Source organism: Oryctolagus cuniculus, chromosome 7, assembly GCF_964237555.1.
Source record: "Oryctolagus cuniculus chromosome 7, mOryCun1.1, whole genome shotgun sequence".
Classification (NCBI taxonomy): Eukaryota; Metazoa; Chordata; class Mammalia; order Lagomorpha; family Leporidae; genus Oryctolagus; species Oryctolagus cuniculus.
In genome coordinates this window covers 134,813,343-134,837,906 of record NC_091438.1, presented here as the reverse complement: position 1 = coordinate 134,837,906, position 24,564 = coordinate 134,813,343, and the positions used below count along the sequence as shown (strand labels likewise).

The 24,564-nt window shown below is 47.3% G+C and overlaps 1 protein-coding gene across 1 annotated transcript in view; it reads right to left on the bottom strand.

Annotated features, from left to right (window-relative positions):
* SF3A3 (splicing factor 3a subunit 3) overlaps nucleotides 1-24,564 on the bottom strand; it is a 27,782-nt gene extending 3,218 nt beyond the window's left edge. Inside the window, exons 1-15 of the mRNA XM_002720688.5 lie at nucleotides 20,779-24,564; nucleotides 20,498-20,545; nucleotides 18,837-18,889; nucleotides 18,626-18,731; nucleotides 16,088-16,160; nucleotides 15,676-15,767; nucleotides 14,283-14,365; nucleotides 13,498-13,636; nucleotides 12,811-12,879; nucleotides 11,459-11,526; nucleotides 11,188-11,295; nucleotides 9,180-9,249; nucleotides 4,776-4,940; nucleotides 4,585-4,695; nucleotides 3,312-3,402 (exon numbers count right to left, since the gene is read on the bottom strand). Of these exons, the coding sequence (XP_002720734.1) occupies nucleotides 3,312-3,402; nucleotides 4,585-4,695; nucleotides 4,776-4,940; nucleotides 9,180-9,249; nucleotides 11,188-11,295; nucleotides 11,459-11,526; nucleotides 12,811-12,879; nucleotides 13,498-13,636; nucleotides 14,283-14,365; nucleotides 15,676-15,767; nucleotides 16,088-16,160; nucleotides 18,626-18,731; nucleotides 18,837-18,889; nucleotides 20,498-20,545; nucleotides 20,779-20,874 (1,372 nt within the window). The 5' untranslated portion in view covers nucleotides 20,875-24,564. The remainder of the gene's footprint in view (nucleotides 1-3,311; nucleotides 3,403-4,584; nucleotides 4,696-4,775; nucleotides 4,941-9,179; nucleotides 9,250-11,187; nucleotides 11,296-11,458; nucleotides 11,527-12,810; nucleotides 12,880-13,497; nucleotides 13,637-14,282; nucleotides 14,366-15,675; nucleotides 15,768-16,087; nucleotides 16,161-18,625; nucleotides 18,732-18,836; nucleotides 18,890-20,497; nucleotides 20,546-20,778) is intronic.

The window sequence follows — 24,564 nt, the reverse complement described above, 5'->3', positions numbered from 1 at the left end:
GCTCCAGCCACTGCGGCCACCTACAGAGTGAACCAGTTGATAGAAGACCTCTCTGTCTTTCAAATAAATAAATAAATCTTAAAAAAAAAAAATAAAAAAAAAGGCCATATACTAAAACCATCATAGCTTCAGGGGGATTCAGGGGGAGTGATCAGACATGTACACAAGAAAAAACAGATATAAAAATCAAGGAAAGAACAACTTGAATCTCAAAAATGGTGCCAGGAAGGTGAATTCTTTGAACAAATGGCTGTAAGAAGTAGATAAGACAGGCCCACTTCTAGTTAAGGAAGATGACAATCAAGAGATGATAGCAAGAAAGGAGAACTACACTTCCTTCCAGTTTCTACATTTCTCATCAAGTAGAATAATCTGGACTTGGTAAGATTAGAAGAAATATCATATAAAGAAAGTTGAAGACTAAGAAGGGTGAAGAAATAATCAAAATTGTTTTAAAATAGCTGAGATCTTCTGGTGGAGATTATATGCACACCAGGAAGAACCACAGAATTCATTAGGCAAGACTCTGTCACATTCTTTGCCTAGCCCACACTGGAATCCAATCCAGAGCAGTACTAAAATACTGAAGGGACTGGCACTTTGTCTAAGAGGTTAAGATTAAGATGTCCATATCTTGGGCCAGCTCTGTGGCACAGTGGGCAAGTTCTCTGCCTGTGGCACCGACATCCCATATGGGTGCTGGTTCTAGTCCCAGCTGCTCCTCTTCTGATCTAGCTCTCTGCTTAGGGCCTCCCACAAGCTCCACAAAGTAGGAATCATCTATTTATTTTAAGACATTTATTTACTTATTTCATTTTATCTGAACAGCAGAGAGAGGGGGTCAGGGCTGAGGCCTGTGGTTAAACCTCCACCTATGGCACCAGCATCCCATATGGGTGCCAGTTTGTGTCCTGGCTGCACCACTTCCCATCCAGCTCCCTGCTAATGCACCTGGGACAGCAGCAGAAGACAGCCCAAACGTCGCAGCCTTGCACCCATGTGGGAGATTGGAAAGAAGCTCCTGGCTTTGGACAGGCCAAGATCGGACCTGAAGCGCTGGCATCCCATATGGGCGACAGTTCGAGACTGTGCTGTTCCTCTCCCGATCCAGCTCTTTGCAACAGCCTGGGAAAGCGGCAGAAAATGGCCCAAGTCCTTGGGCCCCTGCATCCACGTAGGAGACTCAGAAGGAGCTCCTGGCTCCTCATCAGTGCAGCTCAGGCCGTTGTAGCCATTTGGGGAGTGAACCAGTGGATGGAAGTCCTTTGTCTCTGTCTCTCCCTTTCTGTCTGTGATTCTGCCTCTCAAATAAATAAATATTAGAGAGAGAGAGAGACAGAGAAGGGGAGAAGGGGGGGAGGAAGGGAGGGATGGAGGGGGAGAGAGAGAAATTGACTAATAGTTGAATAAGGGAAGAAATTCTTCAAATACAAATAATGGAAAAATCATGACCCTGCCCATAATATTACATTCTTTTTTCCTCCAAAAACTTCTAAATAGCTAATGAGAATATATAAAGTTTCTTTTTTAAATCACCTTTAATGATCAATCATTAAAAAAAATTATCCTTGATGAGATTTATGTGAAGGTAGTGTAGCACTATGGAAAAAGACGACTATCTTGGGGCAGATAGGGTCTAGTCCTGTGTTCCACTTACAAACCATGTAAACTTGGAAAAGTTGCCTAACTTCTGTGGACCTCAACTTTCCTCTTCTGAAAATGTGGAACTTTCTACCTTCCTGGTTGTTCTAAAAACTAAGTGAACAACTTTCCCGGCACACAGTAGGCACTTGATAACTGGGAGCTTATAATACTAATACTAAACTCTGAAGTGCACACCATGTTTTGTCAGGCAAAGCTGTAAATACTTCACCTGTGTAATGTCATTTAAACTTGCAGAACTCATCAAAATGTAAAAAGAATTTGAAAGAATCCACTGACCAAGTCCTAAGGTAAAGATCACAAGAAATGATAGGAATCTGAAAGCAGAAAAACGTCTTTTAATAAATGAGATGGAAGGAACACTTATAGAGAGGTTAAACACAAAATAAAACCTACTGAATCACTGCGAGTATAAGAAATAAGAACTACAGTTTTTGAGACCATAATGATGTATCACCTATACATTACTCAACCAAATAAATTTTAATAAGTAATAACTGCTAGTAGATCCGGAGCCAGGAGCCAGGAGCTTCCTCCTGGTCTCCCACATGGGTGCAGGTGCCCAAGCACTTGGGCCATCCTCCACCGCCTTCCCGGGCCACAGCAGAGAGCTGGACTGGAAGAGGAGCAACTGGGACTAGAACCCGGCGTCCATATGGGATGCCGGCGCCGCAGGTGGAGGATTAACCAAGTGAGCCATGGCGCCGGCCCCTGAGCAGGTATTTTTCAAAGGATAAAATGGTCAACAGATACATGCAAAGATGCTCAGATCACTAGCCACCAGGGAAATGCAAATAAAAACCACAATAAGGTTTCACCTCACCCGTTAGAATGGCTATCATCTAATAATCAAAAAATAACAAATGCTGGCAAGGATGTGCAAAAAGGCATACCCCAATACACTGCTGGGGGAATGTAAACTTGTATAGCCATTGTGGAAGACAGTATCGCGATTCCTCAGAAATCTGAAAACAGATCTACCATATGACCCAGCCATCCCACTCCTGGGAATTTACCCAAAGTAAATGAAATCAGCATATGAAAGAGTTGTCTGTACTCCATGTTTATATAGCAGCTCAGTTCACAATAGCTAAGAATCAACCCAGATGTCAATCAACTAATAATGGGACAAAGAAAATGGTAGTATGTATCCCATGATGGAATACTGCTCAGCCATAAAAGAATGAAATCCTGTCTTTTGCAACAAAATGGTTGCAAATGGAGACCACTAAGCTTAGTGAAACACACCAGTCCCCAAAACAGAAATATCATGTTTCTGTGGATCCACCCTGTCATCTCAGAAGTAAGTTTACTGATGTCAGTTCTACTTTTTCCTTTGTTATCACTGGCTCTTAACATATTAAAATATATTCAGAAAAATACACACATGACCAATTTCTTGAAACTTTACACAGAAGGGAGCTCACAGACTCAGGTTAAAAAGTCCCATTTTATATGCATGGGACCTTTCTCAAGGAAGAAACAATCAGTACTACTGACTAACCAGCCCCTCAAAACTGCAGCTATTATATGACTATTCTAGCTTTTTCATATCCACAACCTACTGTCCTTGGACCAGGCTACATCTGAGTAGGAGTAGGAGTGGCCACTCGGTCTGGCCTAGGGCACGGTAAACAAAGCTTACTTACAGGAGACAGCATCTTCAATCTGTGTCACATTAGCGAAGTGGGCAGTGTTCGGGATGCCCAAACACCTCATACCATGAGCATGACGCCATTCCTGAGAAAAGCAAAAGGACAATGTGACACAGGAACAGCTCAACAAAGAGCACTAACACTACTCTACTTATAAATCCCAATCTGACCCTTTGCAAAAAAGAGTCCACTTATGGCAGCACCACCCTTGCATTTCATGTCTGTAAACACGTGGGTGTGACCGACAGCAGTGATATTTCAGAGCAGCACTGCACTGTCTGACTCACTGGGCTGCTCCACAAAACCCAGAACTTGTCAAGTAGTCTTACGATCTCTGGTCAAGACCACGACTGCAACCAGTTACCTCCCAGGCTGTGGGAGGATCTGACTTGGCATCAGTGATCTCCAGCACCCACATGAGTGAAGGTTATGGTGGCAGGTCAGCACCGTCTCCATCTAAGCAAGTAGGGCTGTTTATCATGCAGGAGCAAGGAGAGACACTGATGCAATGAGTTTTGGCTCAGGGATGGTAAATGCATAGTGTTGAGAAAGATTCAGAGCGTACTTAGGGGCTCAGCCAAGAAGATCCAGGATCAATTAGCAATATGCGTGTCTGAGATAGGAGTTTATATAACTCCTCATCCTTTGTCTAGCATAAGTCTTTTCCATTCTGTACAATTACCTTCCAAGTACTAATAACTGAAGACAGAAACAAGACAAGTATGAGCCCACTTACTAGAGTACCACCCAGATAATGACTTGTCTCAAGAACGGCTTGGCAGGGCCAGCACTGTGGCGTGGTAGTCTAAGCCTTCGCCTGCCACACCAGCATCCCATATGGGTGCTGGTTCAAGTCCCAGCTGTTCCACTTCTGATCCAGCTCCCTGCTAATGGCCTGGGAAAGCAGCAGAAGATGGCCCAAGAGCTTGGGCCCCTGTACCCATGTAGGAGACCCAGAAGAAGCTCCTGTGTCCTGGTTTCAAATTGGTCCAGCTCCAGCAGTTGTGGCCATTTGGGGAGTGAAGCAGATGATGCACGATCTCACTCACTCACTCTCTGCTCTTCAAATAAATAAATCTTCAAACAAACAAACAAACACCAAAAAGCTGGCACTGCTGCCAAAGGTCAAATGCAATGAGCTAAACCCATCCTTTTCCTCTTCTGGTTAGCTCTAGACCCTGGTGCTCCTCTCATGCTGCTCTAATCCTCCTTCTAAAAGTCTCGAATTTTCACTTCAGTTTCCAAGAGAAATGACTGAGCTCCTTACAGCAAAGTGCCGCTGGAAGGCCTTGGGCCCTCGGTAGGTGTAGTTTCCGCAGATCTCGCAGTTGTAGTTGATATTTAGGCCATGAAGCTTATACAGCCAGTATGGAATGGGCTAAAAGAAAATAGGAAACATTGTTAGTGTACTAAGGCCTGCACCTGTTCTAAACAGGCAGAGGTGGTGTGGGAACTTACTTTGCCATCCCAGCCAAGCGGCAGGTTTTTGGGGTTGTAAATGATCTCATTCTCTTCATCCTCACTCTCGCTCTCACTGATCTGTTCCTCCTCCTCCTCCTCTCGCTCTTCTCCTGTCCTTGCCTGCTTGCGCTGCACATTCTCATGAGTAAGCTGTCGCTGTTCCTGAAAGAGGCCCATCACTTACAGTTAGAGGGCAGTCACACAGAAGGGAAACTTCCTATCTTCTGACCCCTGCTGACTCCTCAGTTCCAAGAAGAAGGCTCTTTCGTATAGAATAGCCTGACCTGATTACAAAGGGAAATGTCCGAAGCTTTACATCTTTTGCCTCATTACTCATGGGACTGCAGATTCGCCCAGAACAACAGAGAACTAGATCTCAGCTCCTGTGCCTCTAAAATACTTCCTGAACCAGTGTTTCTTCCTCCTTCCCGATGTTGTGCCCTCACCAAGTGATCTCTTTCTAATTTGCCAAATTTCCCATTCTAGCGTAGTTTCCATTTTGCTGCCAGATTCACCTGCTAAAAACCAAACCTAATGGTGTATTCTCCTGCTTAAAGAAGGTTTACTGGGTACTATAGTTTGAATGATTTGGTTCCTGAACTCATGCAGTCACTTAAGTCCCCAAATAGAAAGTTAATGCTGGGGCCAACATCCCATATGGGCGCTGGTTTGAGACACGGCTGCTCCACTTCTGATCCAGCTCTCTGCTATGGCCTGGGAAAGCAGTGGAAGATGGCCCAAAGCCTTGGGGCCCTACATCCACATGGGAGACCCAGAAGAAGCTCCTGGCTTCGAAACAGTGCAGCTCTGGCTATTGCGGCCAACTGGGGAATGAACCAGCAGATGAAAGACCTCTCTCTCTCTAACTCTGACTTTCAAATAAATAAATAAATAAATCTTTAAAAAAAAGAGAGAGAGAAAGAAAGAAATAAAGTTAATGGTACTAACAGTGTGGAATCCAATTATGGTGTTTAGATGCTAGGCCTCCTTCCTGGGAGGTCTTTAGGTCCTTGGGGGTATGCCTTTGGAAAGTAACTTTCACGAGACAGGTAGCTACAAAAGCCTGAGTTAGGCCCAGCGGTTGGTTCTCTGCTTCCTGGCTTGCCGGGTGATCCCTTCTCTGCAGGCATTTGGCCACCTTTACCAGATGCCCTATCAATGGGGCCACCCCATCTTGGACGTGAACCTCCAGACCAAGAGCCAAAATAAACCTCATTCCATGGTCAGTAGCTTGTGTGAGGTATTTCAGTCCAGCAACATAAGCCTGAGTGTTGCAGCTTCCTATTGTTTCCAGGACAAAAGCCAAATTTCCATTATAACTCTCCGGATTCTTCTCTGATCACTCCTTCCCTCACAAGGCAGACTTTACACTGAACTTCTCATGTCCTAAACATATCATTTCCTCTCACAGTGTTGACCACTGTGTTTGCTGCTTCCTTTACCTGAAACATTTTTCCTCTTTCTACTTAGCAAGCAAACTCAACTTCAGTTGTACCACATCATACTGCTACTAATCTCCCCAAACACAAAGTGGATTTTTCAAGGGGCAGCTGTGTCATAGTTATATAACTGTATTCAAAAATTTAGTGTAATGCTTGGAAACTGACATAATAATAAATGGTGAAATAATGGCAAAAAACCTTATTAGTTCCTAGGAGAGTAACCTCTGGAAATCATTCTGCTGGAATTACAGAGAATGGTGCCACCTCCTGGAGGGAACGTAAAGTGAGCTCAAAGGAGGGACGGAGCTGTGAGTACACCTTCTGGGAAGGGCAGGATGGCCTCTGTGCCACTTCAGGGGACTGGCAATGTAGACTGCTGCTCACAACAGCACAGTCCAGTATACCGGGCCAATGTGTATGCTCTACACACGTCTGGCTAGCCTTTCAATGACAGCAGTCGTAATAAAACCAAAGGTGACTAATTCTATAGCTATTATACGGCTGGTCCTCAAACAAGGGCAGAACAAAACTGTCTGACAGCTGAACAAGTTATCCCAGCCAAAGCCATTCACTTACTATAGAGAGGCCCTGGGGCCAGCGCTGTGGTGCAGTGGGTTAACGCCCTGCTTGAAGCGCCAGGATCCCATATGGGCACCGGTTTGAGACTCGGCCGCTCCACTTCTGATCCAGCTCTCTGCTATGGCAGAGGATGGCCCAACTGCTTGGGCCCCTGCACCCGCGTGGGAGACCCGGAAGAAGTTCCCAGCTCCTGGCTTTGGATCGGCGCAGCTCCAGCCGTCGCGGCCAATTGAGGAGTGAACCAGCGGATGGAAGATCTCTCTCTCTCTCTCTGCCTATCCTTCTCTCTCTGTGTAACTCTGCCTTTCAAATAAATAAATAAATCTTAAAAAAAAAAAAAAAAAACAAAACACAACAACAACAAAAGAAAAGAAAAGCAAGGCCATGTGAGCAGCTGAAAGCTGCACAAAGCGCACGCAGCAGAACGCAGCAGAACGGCTGGTCTTCTGGAGGACTCCCAGACACCGAGTACTTGCTCCAGACAAGTGCTGCACCCTCTCTTACACCTTCTCTTCCCAGAAAGGCAGCTATTAAGGTGCTTCAAAAAATCCATGGAAAATAGAATTAAAGCAGGAAGTTCATTTTGGTGTAAAAACATTTGAAAGCCACATATACAAAGGGTCTTCAAAAAGCTTATTATGGAGGGGAAGATGTTTGGCCTAGTACTTAGGTCCCCATTTAAGAAGCCACACTGGAGTGCCTGGGTTCAAGTCCTGGCTTAATTCCTGACTATAGCTTCCTGTTTATATGCACCTTGAGAGGCAGCGATGAGGCTCAACAAGTGATAGGGTTCCTGCCACCCACATGAGAGATTAGGACTCAGTTCCTAGCTTTGGCCTGGGCCAGGCACTGTGGGCATCTAAGGAATGAATCAGCAGATGGGAGGTCTGTCTCCCTCTCAAATATATATAAAAATCTATTTTACAAAGGTCATGGAAAATGAATAGTTTGAATAAAACTATGCATGGATTTTTTTTTTTCAACTCCACACTCTTTATTCTCCTGCCCCTGTACCATGTCCTATGCATGGATTTTTTTAAAGGATTTATTTATCTGAAAGAATGACAGAGAGGAAGACAAAGAGAAAGAGCTCTTCCATCTGCAGGCTCATTCCCCAAATGCTCACAACAGCCAAGGGGGGGCCAAGGCTAAAGCCAGGAGCCAGAAACTTCATTCAGGACTCTCATATGGGGGGCAGGAACCCAAGTACTTGGACCATCATCTGCTGCCTCCCAGGTACTTTAGCTAGAAGCTAATCAGAAGATCAGAAAGGTGGGGTGGCTGAGACTTGAACCAGACACTCTGGTATGGGATGTGGGCATCCCAAGTCAGGGCTTAATTCATGGCACCACAATGCCTACCCCCATGCATGGATTTCAAAATTTCTATGCGCCAAAATAAACTTATTTTTCATGTCATTTTCCCACGGATCTTTTGTAGTACCCTTGTATTTTCCTCCTATTCCTTTCCCTACTTTGTCTCTGAAATAAGAATCTTGGTCACACCAGGACTTTTTCTATCTCCTCCTACCCACCCTTTAGCTTCTTCAAAGACTAAAAAAATAAAAAACAAAAACCAAACAAACAAAAACAAACCCTAAGCTGGCGCCGCGGCTCAATAGGCTAATCCTCCACCTAGCAGCGCCGGCACACCGGGTTCTAGTCCTGATAGGGGCGCCAGGTTCTTTCCCGGTTGCCCCTCTTCCAGGCCAGCTCTCTGTTGTGGCCACGGAGTGCAGTGGAGGATGGCCCAAGTCCTTGGGCCCTGCACCCCATGGGAGACCAGGATAAGTACCTGGCTCCTGCCTTCGGACCAGCACGGTGCGCTGGTCACAGCGCGCCGGCCGTGGCGGCCATTGGAGGGTGAACCAACGGCAAAGGAAGACCTTTCTCTCTGTCTCTCTCTCTCTCACTGTCCACTCTGCCTGTCCACACACACACACACACACACACAACAAACCCCAAACACGGAGGAGTGCTGTACCACTAATTTTCTGGCCCAAGTTTGTCACAGTCTTCTGAATTTGTCACTAAGCCTCCTCACGGTGAGTCACATCTGAAACGCTACTGCCGTGAGCAGCCTTTCTGTCACCTGCCTCTGAGGACCTATTTGCTGGCTCACTGGTGTGATTCTGGAGGCCACACTGAGAGGGGAGTCTACTCTCGAGCCAGAGCCTTGCAAGAATGGATCAACCTTGGGGATATCACCTGACAGCAGAATAGAACTTTCTGAAGCGCCAAGGACCCCAAGAACCCTACTTTGTTCTCAATCAGTTTAATAGCATCCCCTTCCGAATCTGAAAAAAACATCCCGTTAGAGTTGCTCTCTCTCTTACTCCTATACTTTGTAGATTTACAACTCTCCAGAGTCAGTTACTCACCCCAAGGATTTCAACATATTCATAGATCTGCGCTTCCAGGAAAGCAATGTCTTTGTTCCTCTCAGTGTCTCTGAGAACAAGAAAAACTGGTATCACTCAAGGGTTCTTTCATTCAATGCTTTACTCTCTTTAACTGGGAATATCCATTCACAGCTATATTAAAAATTAGAAGCACATGAGAAATCTTACACTGTGAGAGCGCACTGTTCACCTCTGGACTCTCTCACAGGAACATTGAGGGTTTTTTTTTTTTTTTAATATTTATTTATTTATTTGAAAGTCAGAGTTACACAGAGAGAGGAGAGGCGGAGAAAAGGAGGGAGGGAGGGGGGGAGGGAGAGAGAGAGAGAAAGAGAGAGAGAAAGGTCTTCCATCCGCTGGTTCACTCCCCAGTTGGCTGCAACGGCCGGAGCTGCGCAGATCCACACCCATATGGGATGCTGGCACTGCAGGTGGCTGCTTTACCGGCTACACCACAGTGCCGGCCCCAAGGTTAGTTCTTGGAATTGGACCTCCTCTAGAAGGTGAGAGTCCTTCCAAGACCACTGAAGTTCCCACTATTCTAACGTACAAATGAACGAGGCGTAGAGGAGTGTGCTCTGCGGCAACGACTCTGCTACTTGGCTACTGTGAGGCAGTGGACAGACTCCACAACTATCCTTGAATCCTTATCTGCCAAAAATGAGAAACCACTGTAACACTGCTTTTCAGGGTTGCCGTGAGAATTAAAATATCCTAGGGTGGGCATCTGGTCCATCAACGAAGATGCTTTTTGGGATACTAGCATCCTATACCAGAGTGCCTGGGTTTGCCTATCAGCTCCCAACTGTACTTCTTACTGACAGAGACCCTAGGAGGCAGCGATGGTGACCTAAGTTCCTGCCACTCATGCAGGAGATCCAGATTCAGTTCCCAGCTCCTGGTGTTGCTCCCCTAGTCTTTGCAGGCAGCTGGGTAGTGAACCAGCAAGTGCGAGTTCTCTCTCTCTGGCTCTCAAAAAACAAAAAACCCTGTAGCTCAACTGTCTTTGTAAAAATAAACTATTTAGAGGGGCCAGCACTGTAGTGTACCACATTAGGCATCCTGTATCAGAGCAGTGGTTCGAGTTCTGGCTGCTCTACTTCCAATCCAGCTCCATGCTAATGAGTGTGGGAAAGCAGCAGAAGCCCAAGTGCTTGGTTCCCTGCCACCCACGTGGAAGACCTGGATGGAGTTGCAAGGTCCTGGCTTCAGCCTGGCCTAACAGTTGTGGCCATGTGGGGACTGAGTCAGCAGACAGAACATCTCTTTCTCTGTCTCTTCTTGTCACTCTGCTTTTCAAATAGAAAAGTTAATCTATAAACAAATAAACCTAGAAACATATTTTTGAACTTATTCAGTCTTATAGCCTTCAAAACCTATTCAGATAACACTAGTTCAACATCAAACTTCAGTGCTCTCAATTACGGGAGTATAGATTACACTTGGTTTCTACCAACAGTGGCAGTTCTCTGCCAATAGCAGAGATAAAGAGCACAATGGATCTCCATAAGCCAATTAAAGTAATGAAACAGGCTTTGAAATCCATTGCAAAAATTCTGCATGAGAATAAAATTTAAAATCCACATGTGAGCCGGCACTGCGGCTCACTAGGCTAATCCTGCGCCTTGCGGCACCGGTACACCGGGTTCTAGTCCCGGTAGGGGCGCCGGATTCTTTCCTGGTTGCCCCTCTTCCAGGCCAGCTCTCTGCTGTGGCCAGGGAAGTGCAGTGGAGGATGGCCCAAGTGCTTGGGCGCACCCCATGGGAGACCAGGATAAGTACCTGGCTCCTGCCATCGGATCAGCGCGGTGTGCCGGCCACAGAGCGCCGGCAGCGGTGGCCATTGGAGGGTGAACCAACAGCAAAGGAAGACCTTTCTCTCTGTCTCTCTCTCTCTCACTGTCCACTCTGCCTGTCAAAAAAATAAAAAATAAATAAATAATAAAAAAAAAAAATTCACACGCAAAGGCGCCATTTAGCCACTCACCGCTTGGTGCCCTTTGACTTGGGATTTTTGGCGAAGAGAGAGGTGTCAAGGGACTCCAGGGACTTTCCTTTGGTGCTAAACAGCCTCTGGGCTCGCTCTTCGAGAGTTCTAGAGACAGGAGGAACAAAGTATTACAGGGTTACTTCATACCATACATGCTTGCTTGTTTTTACAGTAAGTGATGATGGGAAAATATACAAAAAATACTTAGAAAATCACGTAAACATGTGCACACTAAGTAGGAGTTTCGATAGAAAAGTCATTCTCTTACCCACCACATTTCAGGCCTAAAGCTAAGAGGGCAGATTTCAGTCTGTCCAGACCCAAGGAGGCCAGCTCCTGCATAAATGAGAGAGACAGGTTCCAGTAACACAGAACTAGATTTTGGGCAACAACAAACGAAAGCTGGTGTGTGGGTGCTCCTGAAGTTGGCAGGGCCACGCAGCCCAGAGTCAATCTCCTTGAGGAAGTGCAAAGCCTCCACAAGACTGACTCTGTGGTCATGTCCAGACAGAACCATCTGGTAGTGTTCCATTCCTTCCACCACAACCTAATGTAGTTAGAATTAGTCCTTTTTGGGGCTGGCACTGTGGTGTAGCAGGTTAAGCCACCGCCTGCAATGCTGTCATCCCATATGGGTGCTGATTCAAGTCCTGGCTGCACCACTTCCAATCCAGCTCCCTGCTAATGTGCCTGGGAAAGCAGCGGAAGATCCCCCAAGTGCCTGGGCCCATGTGGGAGACCCAGAAAAATCTCCTGGCTTCAGCCTGGCCCAGACCCAGCTGTTGTGATCATTTGGGAAGTGAACCAGCACATGGATGAGTTCTCTGTCTCTCCCTCCCTCACCATAACTTCAAGTAAATAAGTAAATCTTAAAATTAAAAAAAAAAAAAAAAAAGATTGCAGCATAATTCACGATAGCTAAGATGTGAAATCAACCCAAATGTCCATCAACTGAAGAATGGATAAAGAAATTATGGGATATGTACACCTTGGAGTACTACACAGTGGTTAAAAAAAAAAAGGGAATCTTGTTTGCAACAAAATGGATGAAACTAGAATACATCATACTTAGTGAAATAAGCCAGTCCAATAGGACAAATACTGTATGTGCTCCCTGATAACTAACAGAGCACCTAAAAGGTAATCTATAGAAGTGAAATTGACACCTTGAGATACAATGACTTTGAACAGCCCTTGTCTCAACTGCTGAGGAACATTTTTTTCATACTATTCATTAAACTCTATACTAAGAGTTAATCGTACGTGTATAAAGTTAACTGAAAATAGATCTTAGTGGAAAATAAGAATGGGAATAGGAGAGTGAGAAGGAAGTGGGGTGGGTGTGTGGATGGGAGGGTGAGTATTCTGGGAAGAATCACTACGTTCCTAAAGTTGTACTTAGGAAATGCATGAGGTTTATATTCCCTAAATAAAGGTTTCTGGGGAGAAAAAAAATTACTTTCAAAGCTGTGAATTTATTTTTCTCTTTCCACATTCTCTGTTAACACCTGGTCCCAGAAAATGGTGCCCTAAGATAACGCGTCCATGGCATTAAAGCAGGAGAGTGTGTGGCTGTTTTCAAAGATGGACAGATCAGAGATGCTGCTGACAAAAACCTACCTCCCAGGAGGAGAATGCAGACAGGTCAAGATGGGCCCCAGCATGGGTCAGTGCGCTGCTTGTCTCTTTCTGGCAAGAACAATGATGTTTGTGAAAATCCAGGTTTAGGACCAGAGTAAGGGAGCTGTTTACATTAAAAGGTGTTGGTGGGTCCCTTTTTTATACACATTTATAAATAAGGAGCGAGTTTTTACACGAGCACAGAAAAAAACAGAAGGTACATTTTCTCCCTGATGGATCAGGCAACATCCCCAGGAGTGAAAACACCGATCATCATCACATAATTTAAATGAACTTTGGTCAGCAGGGCTCAGTCAACGGCAAATGGGCCCTGACAAACCTTGTTCCAACGTACACAGAGCAAACCGAGCACACCTGGTAGGAACAACGCCTCACGGCCACAACTGATACCAACAACATCCTAATGCCCTGGGTGGAGGTAGGGAATACTTTTTCTGCCAAGAGCCATCTGGATATTTATAACATCATTCTCAAGCCATCCAAAATCATCAACTTAAAAATTAGCCTGTTATAGAACTTCAAGTTCCACCCGCTGCTGCCTTGGCAGGGCCAGATCAAATGATTTTGTGGGCCTCATACAGCCCATGGGCTGGATTTTCCCCACTCCTGCCCTAAGCAGACACTCAAGATTAAAGGAAAATAAACCCAAACCCCACTGGAGCTCACCGGCCAACCAGGAAAGGTACCATTCTCCCACTTCTTCTCAAACTCAGTCTGAATCTTTCCAAAGAGTTCATTCTGATCTTGGAGGGGCTTCACGCGATCTGTGTAATCCTGAAGGTACTCAAGCAGCATCTCCAGATATCTGACACCACAGACAGCAAACAGTTCTGTTTTCAATACATCGCTATGCTCTCTGTAGTATACTTACAATTCTAATAGTGCTAGTTACTAAAGTAATAACTCATTTTTAAGTTTACAATTGACGTTCCCCCACCGTATCATTTTGATTGATTTTTCCTACCTGCTTTCATCCTTGTGACATAATGTCAAGCACTAAAGTCTTAATTAACTCTTACAGAAAAGATTGCAGGTAAAAAGAAAAACACAGGGAGCTAAGGATGCAGGCTCACTAAGCGGTGGCATAATTAGCATAAATGTAACTTTTCATTTATACAGCAGACCCAGGCCCCTCACTTAAGCCACAATCTGAGAAATTTTTCTTCTCTAAACTCCAAAAACCGAAGTTTCTGAGTGAGAGACTTCCTTCTACAATAAGACAAAATCAACAACAGTACGGGCGTGAAATCGGATGTGCCCACAGACACATGCTTGCCCAAAGTCAGTGTACCACAAATTCTTTAAAACTGTATCATTTACAACCCTAACCTGCAATAAATCTGGAAACCATTCACGTTTGCCTTTCCAGCAGAATTCAGAACGCTTCCCTTGAACCTTCACAGTATCTTCTAATACAATCAAGTAGAGCCCTGGCAGCTACTAACGCTTACCTCTTATACTCCGCATTCTTCCTTTCTTTAGGAATGTCAAATAACTGGTCAAAAATAGACAGGTATGTGATATAATCCAGCTTCTGCAAAGAGGGGGAAAATGGAAAGAGATTCAATTAAGTATTTGCATCAAACTGATGTAATCTTCAGTAAGTGAGATCAAAATTGAGTACTTTCTAAGAAAGTAACAAGAGTTGGCTATTTTAGTCTCCCCCCTACCTCCACCATGGATCAGTCCCCAATATTAGAGATATTTCCACTGGACTCAGTGGAAGGCCAGCAGACACACCACAACTCTACAATGTCAAGATCAAGTTAATGATCTGAAAAGGGGAATTTTTGGAACACTGCACGCCAGAATCTTGGCTGAAGACTTTAACAACCACTACATCCTAAAATAAGGTGCTGAAAGGTACTACTTGTTCATTCATGCACTCATTGAGCATCTTTGTGCCAAGCATGGGGGATGCAGAAGATAACAAGACAGGGTCTGCCATCACAGAACTTAAAGTTGTCACGCACTGTGGGGACATTTCCTCAGAATTTCTTGAGGGAGGAACTTAATCATACTCCTATGTATGGATCACAAAAAATTTTATCCCAAAATAACCTTTCTTTTAATTCCATTTTCCACAAATTATTTGAAGTAAACTTATATACCTCCTTGTGAACTGAGATGGTCATAGTAATCATCTGTTTGCATGAGTAATTTTAAAATATCTTTTAGAAAAGACATTAAACGGGCTGGTGCTGTGGCGTAGTGGGTAAAACCACCACCTGCACTGCCAGCATCCCATATGGCTGCATTTCAAGTCCCAGCTGCTCCACTTCTCATCCAGCTCTCTGCTATGGCCTGGGAAAGCAGAAGATGGCCCAAGTGCTTGGGCTCCTGCACCCACGTGGGAGACCTAAAGAAGCTCCTGGCTGCTGGCTTGAGATCGGCCCAGCTCTGGCCATTGCAGCCATTTGGGGAGTGAACCATAAGGTGGCAGAACTCTGTCAGTAACTCTGCCTTTCAAATAAATTAATAGTAAAAAAAAAGACATTAAATAGCCCTCTGCCAGCAGAGATCATGCTGCTGTATTTTCCACGCACTTAGTATCATGTGTGCCTATCACTAGTATTGTGTGTGCTTCATTCAAGAATGTGATATGTATTTCTGAGTTTATGAAAAGTTTAGTTTTACAAAGAAAACAATGTTTTCTGTATTAAAAAATAAATACACTTAGTGTGTAGAAATTATTGTAGAAATCTTTCATTCTGAATGCTGCTTCATTCCAGAAAGCAGGCCGCCGCTTTGCTGTTTCTAAGCCACTGTAACGTGAGGCGTCCAGTGTTCCCACAGTCCTGACCTCTGCTCCAGAAGCAGAACCTCAGCGCCCGCAGGCCTTACCTCAGACGCCTTCAGGTTAATGTACTTGAGGTAACAGTCATGGAGGTCCAGGTAGCGACCGTATCCCTCTTCATCCGTGAACTCCACCAAATCTGAAGGAATCAGAAAAGGCCAACGCCACTGCAGCTCACTTGCTTGTACGACTTTTCAGATGGACTGCTTCACTCCCAGTTCCAGGAGGCTACCCTTTACCCCCATGTCCTCCTCTCTGCTCACGGAGTGAACACACCTCAGCTTTCCAGGCCACTGAATTCAAGCTACCCTAGCACAAATGGACATGTATTTTGTTCATGGCCAGCTCAGGATATCAATCTCAGCGAGAAATCAGTAAAGGGAAAACCAGCAAAAATAACTGGCTACCAACTTCTCTAGGGCCCCGTGGAGCCGGAGAGCAATGCTGAACTCCACTTACTCTGTGCCTCTTCACTTGGATTCTCTCGAGCCTTCAGGAGCTCCTCAAATTCCACTGACATTGGCACACAGATCTGAGGAAAAGAGAAGTCAGGGGGATTTTTCAATGTAAAAGTGGCAATGTCACAGAAATGGGGTACAAAGAAGGTTCAACTTCTCCCACGCGGCCATCTTCCGCTGGTTTCTCAAGTGCGTCAGCAGGGTGCTGGATGGGAAGTGGAGCATCTGGAACCCAAACCAGCACTCATATGGATGCCAGCATCATAGGCGGCAACTTAACCTGCTGTGCCACAACCTGGCTCCAGAAAGTTCAACTTCTGGTGCTTTATCCGGGGTTTTTCACTAGGAGCCTACCCTAAGTACTCCAATTTCTGTCTAATCCTCTTTGCACTACTTGACTAAAAAACTGTTAAATCAACACATGCTCACAAAAGTGAAATACAAGAAGAGAAAATCAAAGTCCCTCTTCAGGGGCTGGCATCTTGGTGCGGGAAGTTAAGCTGCGGCTTGCGCTGCTGGCATCCTATCCCGTATCAGAGCACTGGACGGAGTCTGGCTACTCTGTTTCTGATCCAGCTCCCTGCTAATGAACCTGGGAAGGCAGCGGGAGATGGCTCAAATTCTTGGGCCCCTGCCACCCATGTGGGAGACCTGGAGGGAGCTTTTGGACCCCAACTTTGGCTTGGCCTAAAACTGGCGGTTGTGGTCATCTGGGGAGGGAGCTAGTGGATGGAGGATCTCTGTCTCTCCTTCTGTGTGGCACTGCCTTTCAAATAAATAAATCTTTTTTAAAAAATGCGTTTGTACAAGGATATTAATGCCTGTGTGACATCTTCAGCATCCTCGCAATCACTTGTTTAGCACTTACGCCTGGAATCTGGTTAGTACAGCAGGACGGTAATCATGTCTTCTCTGTCAGCGCAACACCTCATGCTCCATCCTCCGAGGGAGGGAACCCAGACGTACACGTGAGTACCTTCATCTGCTGCCACAGTTCCACGAGCTGCCTCTCCATTCTGGTACTGTCTCTTCCTTTTCCCACGTGCTCCTTGAAGTTCGTGTACCTCCCCTATCTCCTCACGTCCCTCCAGCTTCTCCTCTTCTTCCTTTCAAACGCACGCTCCACAGACCATACTCGTATTCCCCCGTGACTGCACCATGACAATCTCCATTCCCACTACTTCAACAAACAGCAGTGCTGGCCGTTCCGGGTCAGCATCAGCCGCTGCTTGGACTGCCTTTCTGAAACTCTACCATTAGCCGCTGTCATCTGACCTTGTTCCTGCCGTCTCGCCAGGCTCCTGCCCGGCTAACTGCGTTATTTTAGGTGTGTTCCAAAGCACACGGAGCAGCTTTGACTGTCTGGCTTCCCATTCTGTCTCTCCCAGAACTCCGTGGTAAACAGTGTCCATCATCAAGTCCAGGGGGTGATTAAAGCCTCTACCTCGGGCATGAAGCCCAGTCACCAAACTCCAACTGTTTACTTTTAAACATTACTGAAAGAGCCACACGTGGAAAACCTTTTTTCTAATGCAAATCGTTACTTCCTCCTTCCTTATTTCCACCTAGAGAACAACGTTCCAATTACACCGCTGACAACTCCGAGTGATCTTTATTCACCCTTCTCTTCCCTCCTTGAAGCCACGTGGTTACCCACTCCTGCCCGTGCCCGCCTGACAACTCCTCTGGTCAGCTGTGCGAAGTGCGGAAAGGTCCTGGATGCTCAGACATAACCTGTTCCTTCCAATCATATGGTGCAGCAGGACATTCGCTGTCACAAAATAACGATTACAGAAAGATGGTGGGGGAGGCCAGGAAAGATTTCCTGAGAGTTGGCCTCTGTGTTGAATTCTGAATTTCGAAGTGACTCAAGTATCTTGGTGTTAGTTGGATCCTCCAGGTCAGGGGTGGGGAACCTTTGTTCTGACAAGGGCCATTTGGGTATTTTTAACATCATTCATGGGCCATATAAAATGATCAACTTAAAAACTAGTCTACTATGGATTTATTGGATTTAGGGTCCTGCCTACTGGTTGCCTTGGCAGGACCACACCAATTATTTCAGTGACCTTATAAGGCCCAAGGCCACATGTTCCTATCCCTGCTGAAGGTAAAATATCCCAAGACCAGGTAGGACCACAGTTTATTGGGAGGGTGGGGAGACTTCCTGTCAAAGTTAAAACGGAGGCGACAGCAGGATCAGGTAGAGCGCGCCTAGACTTCTATGCAGATTGGACCAAATCCTGACCATCTAACGGGGAGCTCTAGAGCAAAGATTCCTCAGCAGAGAAGTCTCCCAACAGGCAGAGACAGCCAGGTCTTGCAACGCTCACCCTGTCCAGGAAGAATGTGGCCTTAGCTTAAAAAGCAGAGGGGAACCCTGAAAACACTCCTGCAGAGTCAGCTAGCTATGCTCCTCGTAGCTGAATGCCAAGTCCTTTCTCAAAGGGACACCCAGCGGCACACCTCCGTTCTCCTAATGCCTTTGCTTTAGGACGCTCTGTAGGCGGGTTTGGGGAAAACACTTTCCAGGCCGTACCTCATTTGGATGCTTCCGGTGGAATTCCTTTATCTGCTTGAGTCTGTTGTAGAATTCAGCAAACTCATTGGGTCCCGAAATGGCATTGAGTTCCTCCTTTCGTAACCTGCAGTTTCAAGAAAAATCCAAAGAGCACAGAGCACAAAGTCAGTCTTTGAACCATGGCTCCTCAGACGCTCTAACTCCCGGACTGGGTGCAACCGTCACTCACCCATCCTTGTCGTCATACAGATCTCTCAGGTTCCCACTGACCTCCATGTACCTCTGAAAGGCAAACACAGTCCATCAGAGTGCTTGGCAACCAACGACGGCTCTGCAGTCACAGCACTGGGAAGCCTCAGGAAAGAGGCCCTTAGAAGTGCGTGAGCTTTCTAGTACCTTCTGTCACTGAGGGGTGGGCCAAGACGATTTTCAGTATTCAAAAAAGCTTCGGTGAGGAGCACACAAGCTAAACGAGACATTACAGACCTTCCCTTGGAGTTAAAGGTATACTGACTCAGGATGGCACGGATGGGCCCACAGCCCTTCTCCTAAACTCTGGGACCAGATTTCTTTCAGAATATGGAATTTTTAACTTCAGAAAGGCACCGTATAGTATGTTGTTGGCAAAATCTGACCTGCTCTTATGGCCTGTATGTATACTGCTTTGTAGGTATCTCATAGGGGTCACTGTGGAACTGTTAAGCAAGGAAATTGAAAAACCTTACGGAAAATAGGACTAAAGTAGAAGTTCAGTTTGTTTCGGGGAAAAATAAATCCTTCGGGTTTCATTGTATTTTGATTAGAGTTTAGTTAATGGGCTGGGGGCTTTTAATCTAATTACCCCCTACAAATGGCAAACTCTGATTTGGACTTTCATTCCAAATAGATTTCAAATACATGCAAGGATAGAGGGCAGAGGTTAAAAAGTCTCCACTTGGCCCGTGTTGCGGGGCAGCTGGTGAAACTGCCTCCTGTGACAGTGACCAGCATCCCCCATGAGCACGCCGGCTGGGAGTCCTGGCTGCTCCGCTTCGCCTCCAGCTGCCTGCTGATACACCTGGGAAAGAACCGGAAGATGGCCCGAGTGCCTGGGCCCCTGCCACCCACGTGGGAGGCCCTGATGAAGCTCCTGGCTCCTGGCTCCTGGCTTTGCCCTGGCTGCCTCGTGGCCATCTGGGTGAGGGAATCAGCAGATGGATTTGTTTGAAAGGCAGAGTTACAGAAAGCGAGGGAGAGAGAGATGGATGTTCCATCTGGTTGTTTGAGTCCTGACTGCTCCACTTCCCATTCAGCTCCCTGCTATGTCCTGGGAAAGCAGCAGAAGATGGCCCAAGTGCTTGGGCCCCTGCACCCAAGAGGGAGACCCAGAGGCTCCAAGCTCCTGGCTTCGGCCTGGTCCAGCCCCAGCCGCTGCGGCCATTTGAGAGAAATGAACCAGCAGATGAAAAGACCTCTCTCTCTCTGTAACTCTGCCTTTCAAATACAATAAACCTTATATTAATAAAAATAAGTAAAGCTTCCATTTACGCCTCATGTGGCTTTAGCAATTTTCAACACTATTTTCGACTCGCTTCCTTTTGTTTGTAGTAAGCAACTGGGCTACTGCTGGACAAATAGTTTAGTGGTCAAAAACACTCCCCCACAGCGTCCCGGAGTTACCTGCTGCTGCACAGCCCTCCGCGGTAAGGGCCCGGGTCACGGGCTCATCTACAACTAGTCTTCGGCCATCCAAGAGGCACCGGGCGCTGTAAGCGGCGTCTCTCCGGGTAGTCAAAGTCCCCCCACGTAGACGCAGGAACGCAGCCGACCCCACACCCGTGCAGATCCCGCACCCCGTCGGGCTCCTCCCGTCCCGCCCACCGCGCCCCGAAGAGGACACAGGGCACTCACATCCTGCATGGCCCGGGTGCGGTGGTCGGAATTGATCTGGTCCCGGAGCTGAGGAAAGGCAAAGCGGGGCACAGGCGCCGTCAGTCTGAGCTCGGAGCTGGAAAGGCCGCCCGAGGGCGGAGCTCACCCGCTCGGGTCTCGGCGGCTGAAGCCCAGGCCTCGGGCGCGCGGGGCCCGGGGAGGAGGCAGGGGCGGAGCGCGGGCAGGGTCTGCGCGCCCGAGGACGCTCGCGGAGGTAGCGGCCCGGCCTCGACGTCAGCCGCTGTCCAGGTCCCACTCACCGTGGACTTCTTGGTGAGCATCTCCTTGGCCATGACGTCCATGAGCCGTTCCTTCTCTTCATGGTACCGCCGCTGCTGCTCCAGAATCGTCTCCATCTTCCCTCCGCCGCAGCACCTCCACTGAGACCACCGACACGGCCGGAAGCGACTCCTGCCGCCTTGCGCGCCTGCGTCCCCACGCTGTGCATCCGGCTGCACCAAAATTCCGGGAGTGCCGGAAGCGTCCCGGGAGTCGAAAAAAAGTGAGCACCACAGGGAGAGAGCCCGTCTGTGGTGTCGCTATGGCAACAGCGCCCCCTGCTGTTCGGAGGTACAGTGGCGCCATGGCGTGAACCCAGGCACCTGCGGTTAAGCGACTGGCTTCCTGGGGCTTGCTGGGGCTCGCTGGGCAGGTACTGCCGCGAGACTGAGGAGTAAAGGGTTCATGGGAGATGGGAGTCTCTAGAGTTCACTGTGACATCTGACCTTTCTCTGGACCTCAGTGCCTCTGACAGTAAAATGGAAAAAATGTTTTGTTTTTTAAAGGAATTCATATGTACAGATTATCTGTGTATGCTCCATCCAAGTAACGAAATGCTATATTATATATGTATATGTATTTAAATGCTTTTTTTTTTTTTGACAGGCAGAGTGGACAGTGAGAGAGAGAGAGTGACAGAGAGAAAGGTCTTCCTTTGCCGTTGGTTCACCCTCCAATGGCCGCCGCGGCCGGCGCGCTGCGGCCAGCGCACTGCGCTGATCCGAAGCCAGGAGCCAGGTGCTTCTCCTGGTCTCCCATGGGGTGCAGGGCCCAAGCACTTGGGCCATCCTCCACTGCCTTCCGGGGCCACAGCAGAGAGCTGGCCTGGAAGAGGGGCAACTGGGACAGAATCCGGCGCCGCGACCGGGACTAGAACCCGGTGTGCCGGCGCCGCAAGGCGGAGGATTAGCCTAGTGTGCCGCGGTGCCGGCCTTTAAATGCTTTTTAAAAAAATTTATTTGAAAGGCAGAGTTACAGAGAGACAGAGAGATCTTCCATTTGCTGGTTCACTCCCCAAATGGCCACAATGGCCAGGCTGGGCCAGGCCAAAGCTAGGAGCCAGGAGCTTCCTCTAGGTCTCCCATGTGGGTGGCAGGGGCCCAAGGGCTTGGGCCATCTTCCACTGCTTTCCCGGTTGAATCATAAGGGAGCTGAATCGGAAGTGCAGCAGCCAGGACTGCGCCCATGTGGGATGCTGGCACTGCAGGCCAGCTTAACTCACTATGCCACAGTGCCGGCACCTATACAGCCTTAAAAATGAAACATATTGGGGTAAAGGCACCGCCCGTGGTGTTGGCATCCCATAAGGGCACTGGTTTGAGTCTTGGCTTTTCCAATCCCGATCCAGATCCCTGATAATGCACTTGGGAAAGCAAAGGATGGCCCAAGGCTTTGGGCCCCTGCACCCAGTTGGGACACTCGGAAGAAGCTCCTGGATCCTGGCTTTAGATCAGCCCAGCTGTGGCCGTTGGGGCCATTTGGGGAGTGAACCAGCTGATGGAAGACCTGTCTCTCTCTCTCTCTCTCTCTCTCTCTGTAACTCTGCCTTTCAAATAAATAAATGAATCTTTAAAAAATGAAATATCTATATGTCCACTTACAGTTGGAGAAATGAAAACATAGGTACTGATGTTCATAGCAGCATTTATTCATAATTGCCAAACGTTGGATGTGATCTTAGTCCATTAAGTGGTGAGTGGGTAAGCAAAATGGGGAATCTCTACAGAGAGCAATAGTACTCAGCAATAAAGGAACACTAGCATGATGAACCATGAGTGTGTCACACTAAGAGACAGAAGTCAGAGGGGGCGAGCACGCAGCATGGCTGTCGGCTAAGCACGGCCATGTCCCATGTGATGATGCCTGGGTCGGAGCCCTGCTCTGCTCCCGATCCAGCTTCCTGCCGCACAGCCTGGGATGCAGCACAAGTACTCAGGTCTCTGCGCCCCACGTTTGAGACTCAGAGAGAGTTCCTGGCTCCCAGTTCAGTCTGACCCTCCCCAGGCATTGCAGGCACGTGAGGGATGCACCAGTGGATGGCGGTGCTGTCTCTCTGTGCTTCAAATATGTTTTAAAATATTTTTTAAAGATTTTATTTATTTATTTGACATGTAGAGCTACAGACAGTGAGAAAGGTCTTCCTTCTGTTGGTTTACCCCCTAAATGGCCGCTACGGCCGGAGCTACACTGATCTGAAGCCAGGAGCCAGGAGCCTCTTCCTGTTCTCCCATGGGGGTGCAGGGGCCCAAGCACTTGGGCCATCTTCTAAAATATTTTTTTAAAATAGGAGCAGACAGGAAAAAAGGACAGAGTCTGTGTCCAGATGGAAGGTGGCAAGGACACATCTATGGAGCCAGAGAGCAGATGAGTGGTTGCTGGTGACCGGAGGCGAGATTGGAAAGGACTGAGAATGACCACGAGGAATCCTTTTTGGGGCAAAGCAATTCTTCTAGAACTGGGTGGTTGTGACAGTTGCATAGCTATTCAATTTGCTAGAATTAATTGAATTGGACACTTGAAATGAGTGAATTTTATGGCATGTAAATTGTACTTCAATAAAGCTGTTAAAAAATCTGTGTGAACTCGTATGGAAAGATGGTCAAAGTGAGAAAAGCTGGTGGCACAAACAGTGAGCACAAAAATAGCCATGCAAAGGGCTCATTGCTGTCAGGGTGGCCAAGCTGCAGGCAACAGCGTGGCTCCCGAGGAGGCGGCCTGCGAGAGCGGGGGTGGGAGGAAAATTTTTTCGTTGTATATATCCAAAGTACAGCATGGAACTTTTATATATGTACATATACATAAGTTATTTTTTTTTTGAAAGGCAGAGAAATAAAGAGAGAGAGAGCTCTCCCAGCCTCTGGCTCACTCCCTAAATGCCTGCAACAAGCAGGCTTGGGCCAGGTTGAAGCCAGGACCCAGAATTCAAGCCGGGTCTCCTTTGTGGGTGGCAGGAACCCAAGTACTTGAGCCAGCGCTGTTGCTGCTCAGGGTGGGCATTAGCAAGAAGCTGGAATGCAGAGTGGAGCTGGACCCACACCCAGGTACCCTCATGTGGGATGCCGGCGCCCAGAGGTGGCCTAACCACTGATCCAAACACCTGTCCCAGAAATCTTTTTTTTTTTAAAATCCGTCTATTAATTTTTCAATTTAAAAACAAATGTAGGGGGGCCCGGCGCTGTGGCGTAGTGGGCTTAGCCTCTGCCTGCAAGTGCCGGCATCCCATCTGGGTGCCAGTTCTTGTCCCGGCTGCTCCTCTTCCCATCCAGCTCTATGCTATGGCCTGGGAAAGCAGAAGATGGTCCAAGTGCTTGGGCCCCTGCATCCAGTGGGAGACCTGGAAGAAGCTCCAGGCTCCTAGCTTTGGATCAGCACAACTCCAGCCACTGCGGCCAACTGGGGAGTGAACCAGTGGATGGAAGACCTCTTTCTTTCTCTCTGCCTCTCCTCTCTTTGTATAACTCTGACTTTCAAATAAATAAATAAAATATTAAAAAAATATAGAGGCCAGCAATTTGCCGCAGCGGGTTGAGCTGCCCCCTGCAACAATGGTTCCAGTCCCAGCTTCCACTTCCGATCCAGCTCCCGGCAAATGGAGTGGAAGATGGCCCCAGTTTTTGGGCCCCTGCACTCATGTGGGAGACCCAGATGGAGTTCCTGGCTCTCGGCTTCCTTGCGGCCATTGGGGAGTGAAGCAGCAGATGGAAGATCTTTCTCTGTCTCTCCTTTCTCTGTAACTCTTTCAAATAAATAAATATCTAAAAAAAAAA